Source organism: Augochlora pura, chromosome 10 (assembly GCF_028453695.1).
Source record: "Augochlora pura isolate Apur16 chromosome 10, APUR_v2.2.1, whole genome shotgun sequence".
NCBI lineage: Eukaryota > Metazoa > Arthropoda > Insecta > Hymenoptera > Halictidae > Augochlora > Augochlora pura.
The window spans coordinates 28,488,213-28,497,806 of NC_135781.1; the positions used below are offsets into that span (position 1 = coordinate 28,488,213).

A 9,594-nucleotide genomic window follows, 5' to 3' on the forward strand; every position below is an offset into this window, starting at 1 on the left:
TTGGCGCGAAATCGTTCCCTGATTCGACTATTTAAATTTTCAAAATGGCGCTGCCGATTGATTGTTACGGTTAGAGAAGCAAGCAGGTCTGTGGGCAGATACCGTGGAATCGCGATGCGTATATATCGCGAAAATATCGAAGTATCGACAGATCAGCGAGAAGAGCGCTACTCCCCTCCTGTGAGCTTTTAAGGAAAACTCCCAGTATTGCTGACAGTGGTCGACGAAGTGTTCGGTTGGCAGAGGGAAAACATCGTGAGAATAGGCTCTTCACGGTGCCGCTCCGTATGACAGACGGGGCTGTCATATCCTGCAAGAACGTACCTTCATCCCCGAAACCTTCGAAGACATTAGCGCAACAATGGCGATGGGCAAAGGGTTTCGCGTCTACGAAAAATTAAAGCCGCCTAGTCCTCATTCTCTGATACTGGAACAACGAAATCGGGAAGACACTGTTCTGTTCGAGGCACAAGCTGTAGCTGTACTCTGTAAGTACTTGACTGTTTCTTAACAATAACTATTTTTAAAATATCCTTGGATTCTGGATCGTTGCTTTATGCAACTTTCGTTCGAAATCTTCGAACTGGTACCTGTCAAATGCGCATTTTCAACTTTTTTTCACGGATTATTGTTTTTCCTGGTTCAACAAACATTTTTGTTTGTTTATTTTTTATTATTATTACAGCATTTTTGTTAAATGTTACAGCTGCCGAAGAAACGGCATATTTGATAAAGAAATACACGAAATTATTGGATGCTTATGGATGTTTAGGAGTATTGCAATTAAATGCTGGAGAAAATACATTGTTGTACCTTGTTCTTGTTACTGGATGTTTCTCGGTCGGTAAGATAGGCGAATCTGAAGTGTTCAGAATTACACAGACGCATTTTGTACCATTGCATTACACTCAAGGCAATGAGGATCGGGTATCTGAAGTTAGGAAAGTTCTTAACTCCGGTACATTCTACTTTTCTTGGTCTGCTGGACATCAAGAGTCTCTTGATATCACTCTTAGTGCACAAAGGAGATGCAAGGCTACTATGACTGATAACAGATTCTTTTGGTTTGTATTCTATGTATAATACTTCTTAGAATTAGATTTGATGTAATATTCATCTGCTGTTATTAAACAGGAATCGAATGCTACACATACATTTATTGCGATACGGAGTGGATACAAGCCATTGGTTGCTGAAAGCAATGTGTGGCAGTGTAGAGATTCGAACTGTTTATGTTGGCCATAGACAAGCACGTGCAGTTCTAATGTCTAGATTAAGCTGTGAACGTGCAGGCACCAGGTATATTTTGTGTTTAAAGAAGCCATATTTCAATCAATTGAAATCAACAAGGCAGCTGTTTTATATTTATCATACTTTTTATCAGACTATTCCCTGTGGGAGTACATTAATCGATGCAGTATATTATTACAATACTGGTCTTTATCTAGGTTCAATGTCAGAGGTACCAACGACGATGGACATGTGGCAAACTTTGTAGAAACAGAGCAAGTCATATATTTAGATAATGAAGTAACTTCCTATGTCCAAACCAGAGGCTCTGTTCCTCTTTTCTGGGAACAACCTGGTATTCAAGTTGGTTCTCATAAAGTAAAAATTTCTCGCGGCTTCGAGTCTTCTACGCCAGCATTCGATAGGCATTTGAATATGATCAAACAGAGGTATGGCCAACAAGTGATAGTCAATCTCCTTGGATCTAGTCTGATTGGTAACAAAGAAGGAGAAGCGATGTTGAGTCAATTGTTCCAGAATCATCACAATTTGTCAGAGCACAATGATGTGCCCCATATTTTATTCGACTATCATCAAGAATGCAGAGGTGGAAATACGAAAAACCTTTCGAAATTGAAAGCGAAAGTGGAAAAATATTTAGAATCATTTTCACTATTCTATGCTGTGAACCATACTGTTATGTATGAACAGACTGGAACTATTAGAACGAATTGTCTTGATTGCTTAGATAGAACAAATTGTGTACAAACATTTTTCGCATTGGAAATATTGGGTAAGCAGCTTGGGCTATTAAAGCTGCTAGAAAAGCAGCAGATGGTTTCAAGATTCGAGGAAGTATTTAGGCAAATGTGGATTAACAATGGTAACGAAGTGAGTAAAATTTATGCTGGCACTGGAGCAATCCAAGGAAGCTCGAAATTAATGGACGGCGCAAGATCTGCAGCGAGAACAATACAGAACAATTTATTGGACTCTAGTAAGCAAGAAGCCATCGATATATTGTTACTGGGATCAACATTGAATACGGAATTAGCTGATAGAGCGCGGTTGCTTTTGCCCTCGAACATGCTTCATGCTCCACCAAGCGTTTTGAGAGAGATGTGCAAAAGGTACAACGAGTATGTGATTCCAATGAATCTTAGAGTAAGCGTTGGTACTTATAACGTGAACGGTGGAAAACATTTCCGAAGTATAGTACAGAAAGATGTTTCCTTTGCTGATTGGTTGTTAGATGCACCCCACAAATCTACATGTAAGTATAGTCTTTGCATATAGGATGAGATTTTTTATTAGAAATAGTTTTCATTCTATTTGTGTCGTCTGTTGCAGCTCTGGTATCAGTTGAATACGACAATGTTCCTGTAGATATATTTGCAATAGGATTCGAAGAAATTGTTGATTTAAATGCTAGTAATATAATGGCTGCTAGTACTGATAACGCAAAAGCTTGGGCAGAGGAATTACAGAAAGTACTTTCTCGGGACACCGAGTACGTTCTGATCACGTACCAGCAGTTGGTCGGTGTATGCCTCTATTTATTTATACGGCCTATGCATGCACCTTACTTAAGAGACCTGGCCGTAGACTGTGTGAAAACTGGATTCGGTGGTGCCACAGGCAATAAAGGAGCGGCAGCTATTAGATGCGTATTATATTCCACGTCTTTCTGCTTCGTATGCGCGCATTTTGCTGCTGGACAGTCTCAAGTTAACGAGCGTAACGCAGATTACGCAGAGATTACGCGGAAAATTACCTTCCCTATGGGAAGAACATTGAATACGCACGACTATGTGTTCTGGTGCGGCGATTTTAATTACAGAGTTGATATGGACAAAGATGAGATGAAAGACATGATCAAACGAAACGAATTAGATCAAATATTACAGTTTGATCAATTGAAGGTAAAGAAACATTTATAAATGTTATATAAACAGTAGAAAGGTATATTGAAAAATCATTTTGTATATGCAACACAGGTACAACAGGCGCAAGGAAACGTTTTTAAAAATTTCTTAGAGGGTCCTATAAATTTCGCACCAACGTATAAGTATGATGTATTCTCTGATGACTATGATACCAGCGAGAAGTGTCGCCAACCTGCGTGGACTGACAGAGTTCTATGGAAACGTAGGAAACAAGTACCTGATATCGGTTAGCATCGAAATCATTTTTAAAGTGTGACCACCATTTTCTCGGTATATATTCAATATATAAATTATTTTAGATTCGCCTACAGATTGGAATCCCGGAAAATTGATTCATTATGGTAGAGTAGAACTGAAGCAAAGTGATCATCGACCAGTTATAGCGATCGTCGATATAGATATCCACTGCGTGGACCCCGAGAAACGGGAGAAAGTATTTAAAGAAGTAATAGAAGACTTAGGTCCGCCTGATGGCACTATTGTCGTAAAAGCGGTGGAGGAATCGGACGATGTGGCCTGCGTCGATGAGAATTCCATGATGGCTTTGCTGCAGGATTTTTCACACATTGGCGAGGTGATTCTGGTCAGATTTGTCGGCGACACAATCTGGGTGACATTCAGAGACGGCCAATGTGCTTTAGCTGCAGCTAAAAAAGGCATGACTCAGGTGTGCGGTCAAACTTTGAAGTTATCTTTGAAGTCTCCGAATTGGGTACAAACAATAGAAAAAGAAATAGAACTGTGTAGCAACACTACTGTCGCACAGTTCACTTCAACTTCTCCAGTGAGAAGTCCTATGCATAGATTGGAACAATTGGAGATCACGGAACGAAGTTCTCCAAGTAGAGGCAGCCCTAATGGATCAGTTCCACCGCCTAGACCAGCTCCACCAGGTAGACCATCTCAGCCACCCAAAAGCCCCTTGCAAGACCGGAAGCAAGGACCACGTGCTGGTGTATTTAGCGTATTACCTAATCAGTTTTCGACGCCACTGACAAGAGAAAGAACGGGATCTGACCAAAGTGAAAGACTATCACCGGAATCAGCGATTTACGAAGAGATACTGGACGGATCTCCTAGTTATCCCATACCAAACCGTCCACCACCGCCATTACCTCGCACAGACGCTGCGCAAGAACCATCCAGTAGACCTCCTAGCTCGAAACCTCCTCCTTTACCACAAAGACAAGCGCCTCCTCCACCTCAACATCCACCGCCTAGTTTACCAGCCTTGAATAATCCACCGCCCATACCTGCAAGGACATCGGGAGGACCACCTATTCCAGCTAGAAATCCACACTAAATAATTACGTATGTTGTCCCATTCCAATGCGAAGCTGATCATTAGCGATCATTGCGTAGCTAATTATTTATGAATATTAGTAGATCTCCTACGTAAAATAGATCGCTTCAGAGTTGAATCGTTGTACAGCTGTGTGTAACTTATTGCAAACCTCGAGTCTATTCTGTGATTAGCTAAAATTCTGTTTTCCATGCACCGTGGGAACCTATACTTTATCCCTCGCGCACTTTCCTATGCAGAGTTGGACAAAATTTCATGCAATTCATGACTTAAATGATGAATTACAGTTAAATTCATAGTTTAACTGATGTGTAATCGCAATTGATGAAAATTGGTACTTAGTCATCAATTGGATTCATAATTAAATCAATCTCAAAATGCTAATTAACTAATGTCCAACTTTGATTATACAGCATCATGCGACGTTTAATCGAGAGTTTGTTAAATACCTCAGAAATTTAATTATTATACATATATGATAGTGAATATGCAGAATTAGTGACCCGTATATAGAATTCAAAGGCTTTTTAATAGTCGTTGAAATTTAATGAGATGACATAATTATGTTAATGAAATCTATGATGTAAAAACTGTCATTTGAATATAACTGAAAAAGATTTATAGTGATGAAATGTTAGAAATCATCGTTGTTGTGTCCTACGATTGAAGCGAACAAGCTACAATATACAATTATGTTTCCATGATATATTAATTTATTCGTACGGACGTTAATGCTTGTTTGATTGCGTCTATTTCTTGTTGCATCCTTACTGTATTTTTCTAACAGACAAAGAGGAAAATTTATAATCAACGTAAGATTCTTGAGACTCGGACATGGGTGATTTAAGTTTGTAAATTGATTCTAATACATAAGGAAAAGAAATAGACTCGGATAACAGTATTCTTCTAAAATACTTTCCATATAAGTATTATATTGTATGTATAAAGTATAAAATATATACAATCGTTGACCAATCAATGTTCTCTTGTGTTGATAGAGTAATAACGAATATAAGAAATTGTTATCTTAGCGTAAAGAACATTAATCATTAAACTTCCAACTTGAGAAGCACTGTCAGAAAGAATAAAACATTGCTATATATTTATTTTGTAGTTTCATGTATTGTATTATTGTACATGTACATATAAAGGTCGATACAAGATAGAAGTAAAAATGAGATTCTATGTTTACACAACGAAGAAAGCATTCTTAATTACTTTGCAGGAATCAGAATAATAAGTACTTGATATGCGCGCGGCATTATTCATGGAATGTTCCTCTTCCTCAAGAAACTAAAAAGATAAATTTTTCAAATAGATTCTTTTGTGAAAGTAAAATACACAAACAAATTTGAAAATGTTTGTAATGGAGTTATGTCCAAAATTCAAAACGTGAATGTAAATATAAATGGCTTCAGTAAAAAATGTCTTGTAAAATTTATGCATTGTCTCCAAATACACTAGAAAAATTGCATACTGCCATTTTATTGCTCTTCTCTATAATTGACTAAACTACGGATTTTTAAAAATATGGGAATATAAAATGATATGACCTTTTGTTAAAAAGATTTTTATTTGTCTCAGTGGTATAATGAGATTAATTTTGAAGTTTACAACTCCTAACATTGTCTTTTGTATGGAAGCTAGAGCAATAATGACAGCCTTTCGAGCGTTATTTAATATTACGTACAAAAAGACCTTACAAAAAAAAGAATTGATATCAAAGTTCACTTGCATAAATATATTCTGTAAACACAGAGATTTGTGTTCGTTGTCAGAGTATAAACATTCACAAGAAAATTGAATGGCTTCGACCACAATCATGGAAATATATTTCCATTCCCATTATAGAGAGTCTTTTTAGCAAATAAATTATATACAAAAAGATATCACTAAATTAACAGCTAACTAGGTTCTGGTTAATATACTAAATACAATTGGCAGAAACCAAGTATCCTTTCCTTTGTAAATAGTATTTACTATTGTCCACGAAAATGTGATATACGATTGTTGAGATTTTTAGTTTTTGATCGTTCCAGTTCAACAATAAATTTTGCAACAAGAAGTTGAATTAATAAAAGGTGACTTTTAAAATAAGAATTATTATAAACGTTTGATTTAGAAAAACATGTTGAGACAAACAGGATCCAGTAGGTCGTATAATACTAAACAAATGTGTTGCAATTATTGATAGGATGAGAACATTATCCATTTGGTATTTGCATTAGCATGCACAGAACGTTCCTGATCCTAAAAATTCTTGTTCAGTCTCACGTATATCCTTTGTGCTCTTGCATAGGTTTAAAAACCTCAGACTTGGATCTTTTGGATTCAATATAACTTCCAATTAACATTTAACTTAGCAAGCCGCAATTGCTTAAGTTATTTTTGATTATAACGTCGGTCACAGCATCGAACACAAACTGAATGTTGGATGTATCAGTGGCACAAGTGAAGTGCGTGTAAATCTGTTTCTGATCTTTCCTTTTATTCAAATTTTCAAACTTCATTTGAATATAGGAAGCACATTCTTCATATGTGTTTGCACCTTTGTATTCTGGGAAGCAAATAGTCAAGGGACTCCTCGTGATTTTCTCTTCAAAGAGATCTTTTTTGTTTAAAAACAAAATGATCGACGTTTCAACGAACCATTTACTATTGCAAATAGAATCGAACAATTTCATTGATTCTATCATTCTATTCATTTCTTCGTCTTCTGCGAGCACCAAGTCGTACCCACTTAACGCGACGCAAAAAATAATGGCAGTAACGCCTTCAAAACAATGTATCCATTTTTTTCTTTCTGATCGTTGGCCACCAACATCAAACATCCTGGCAACACAAAGAAAGAAATCTTAGTAATAATAGATGGCTAGAAATCGATAAATACAAAGTATATGTAGGACTTACTTAAAATGTAGACCCTTAAAAGAAAAATGTGTTTCTACTATCCCTGTGGTTTTAACACGTGTTCTCAGAACATCTTGCTGTGTTGGAATGTAATTGGGTTGAGCTATGCGATCTAAAGCATTAAGATAATATGCAGCTGAGTCATTGATCTTGTACTCTCTACTACGAGTATAACAAAGCTGTACTCCAGGGTCTTGCCATAATCGTTTCATTAACAGCACTAGTTCCCCAGTAAGTTCACCCTCTTCTGCTGCAGAAGCTAGGGTAAAAAATTGCCGTGCTATGTCCTACAACATAATTAGATCTTGCTAACACCAATATCTATAGTATGACAATATACAGAGCACATTACCCCAAGAGTATGATACTTACTGCTTTACCAGGATCCACAAAATCGATTCTAAGCTGTCCCATGGCTCTAATTATTGCCATTAGACTTTGGATTGTGTTACTATACACTACAGGCTTGTATTGTTCACATTCTTCCTTATTGTATCCAGTTTCATGAATGATTTTCATTTGCTTCACTACAGTGGACTTACCAGATTCTCCCGCTCCTTTAAATGGAAAAAAAACATGCAATATATATTTGTCATGTATTAGGGAATAATAACAATCATGAATCAAGATAATAAAAGAGAGTAAACAATCAGGTGGGGATTGAAGGAAACCTGTTGCGTTATCGACATGATTCACGCGGTACGGTGATTCAAGTTTTCGGGAAAATCGCCCGCGCTCCGTTTCCGCGATTGCGCAAATCCGATAATTGATTGCAAAGCGACCACGCGCGGGGGAAAAGGGGAGTTCGAGGCGGGGGAGAACGATTTGAAATAGAAATGGAACGAAACCATATAAATAGGGTAGGGTGGATGTACAGGGAAAAGAAAGGAATAGTTCGTATTTCTGAAACGATATCTGTCTAGTGCAGCGTGACCTGCCGTTGAAGCAAAAGGTGTCGAGAGGGGAAGGTGAATTTTCGTTGGGTGTTGGAGACAAAAGAAGTGATGACATCGAGGACAACGGTTTACTATTTGGGAAACCGGTGGCATTTAAGGGAGACACGAGAAAAGCACGAGAGACTACCGGAACAAACAGAGTGTGAAGATTACCGAGCAATAGAAGTTTGACCTCACTGGAGGCCCGCTCGCCATCGGCTCTGAGATCCTTGTCGATCTTCTTCGATCTTTCCGCGGCTTCTTTCTCGCCGGTGGTGCTCACCGCACAGCCCATCCTCGCCGATGGTCCTCTCTCTCTGCCCGCTGGAGGAGGAAGAACGGGGCACCATGCACGGCGTCTCTCTGTCGCGGACCCCTCCGAACACCACAGTTGCTTTTGCTCGACCACGGTCCTGGTCCCCCGTCTAATGACACTTGTTGCACGGACGTGTGGGAACCGCCCGCACGCGGTTGCCCTCGCATACACGCACCGAATCGGACACGCACCCGCGCACACTAGCTCGTAGACGTTTCCCTTGCACTCTCGCGTATTATCAAGCGATACGTGTACGCATATATATATTGTATACCTACACGTACATATATTTTGCACAAGATCTTGTTCTACGCTTTCTCGTTGAACGTGATGACAATGGCCCGAAACTCGCGTTCTGCGCGCACACAATCACCCCGATATGATAATATCTATGACCGGCACCGATTCGCCTTGCTCTCGTAAGTCCCTCTGTAACCCGTAAATACACGAAACACCGTCAGGACACACAACACACGATCAGGATTCGTGGAGATCTTTCGATCGCGATTCATGGGCCAATCCTATCCCGATCATCGATGAGGTCCTGACCAATGGCAAGCGCCGCCTTAGTCAGGCCCGCGCAATCATTTCAGCGCCATCTGACGTGCAAATCGCATGGTTTAATAGATCTACTACAATGCGTAGAGATCTCTTTCTACTTGATGTTTCGTTCGTGATCCTCTGTTTGGGCCCGCGGGCCCCATGGTCTTATAGATTTGTTTTATGCTCTGTATTCGAGTTCGTGAAAAGACCGAGAATAAAGCTAGACCCGTCATTGACCTTATCAGTTTAGCAAATTTCTAGAATGTTTCTTCTTAGTTATGGAATTATTATCATACGGTCGCGAAACAATCTTGTTCGAAGTATGAACTGGAATCACAGGATTCAAATCGAGCGATTCACGCTGAACGAAATGGAATGCTGTACAAAAAGCTTCGAAGAGGGTTTATGAAC

General features: G+C 39.0%; 2 protein-coding genes across 2 annotated transcripts; one reads left to right on the forward strand and one right to left on the reverse strand.

Moving 5' to 3' along the window:
* The first annotated feature begins 63 nt into the window (after positions 1-63).
* On the forward strand, positions 64-6,238 carry Synj (synaptojanin). Its single transcript, XM_078191454.1, has 7 exons — positions 64-488; positions 707-1,064; positions 1,135-1,299; positions 1,449-2,503; positions 2,581-3,152; positions 3,228-3,402; positions 3,476-6,238. The coding sequence occupies exons 1-7, from the start codon at positions 362-364 to the stop codon at positions 4,477-4,479; spliced, it is 3,456 nt and encodes a 1,151-aa protein (XP_078047580.1). The 5' UTR covers positions 64-361; the 3' UTR covers positions 4,480-6,238.
* A 43-nt stretch (positions 6,239-6,281) lies between these two features.
* Positions 6,282-9,062, reverse strand: Galphai (G protein alpha i subunit). Its single transcript, XM_078191457.1, has 4 exons — positions 8,499-9,062; positions 7,762-7,946; positions 7,390-7,676; positions 6,282-7,311 (listed from the first exon to the last, which is right to left on the reverse strand). The coding sequence occupies exons 1-4, from the start codon at positions 8,617-8,619 to the stop codon at positions 6,834-6,836; spliced, it is 1,071 nt and encodes a 356-aa protein (XP_078047583.1). The 5' UTR covers positions 8,620-9,062; the 3' UTR covers positions 6,282-6,833.
* Positions 9,063-9,594: the final 532 nt, after the last annotated feature.

What these genes read in the sequence shown, in the direction of transcription:
- Synj (XM_078191454.1), top strand. Translation starts at nt 362, where the DNA reads ATGGCGATGGGCAAAGGGTTTCGCGTCTACGAAAAATTAAAGCCGCCT. An exon ending in TGTGAACGTGCAGGCACCAG is followed by an intron (nt 1,300 to 1,448) that starts GTATATTTTGTG and finishes GTCTTTATCTAG; the next exon opens with GTTCAATGTCAGAGGTACCA. An exon ending in TACAGTTTGATCAATTGAAG is followed by an intron (nt 3,153 to 3,227) that starts GTAAAGAAACAT and finishes TATGCAACACAG; the next exon opens with GTACAACAGGCGCAAGGAAA.
- Galphai (XM_078191457.1), bottom strand. Translation starts at nt 8,619, where the DNA reads ATGGGCTGTGCGGTGAGCACCACCGGCGAGAAAGAAGCCGCGGAAAGA. An exon ending in GGTCAAACTTCTATTGCTCG is followed by an intron (nt 7,947 to 8,498) that starts GTAATCTTCACA and finishes TTCCATTTAAAG; the next exon opens with GAGCGGGAGAATCTGGTAAG. An exon ending in TTGTGGATCCTGGTAAAGCA is followed by an intron (nt 7,677 to 7,761) that starts GTAAGTATCATA and finishes ATTATGTTGTAG; the next exon opens with GACATAGCACGGCAATTTTT.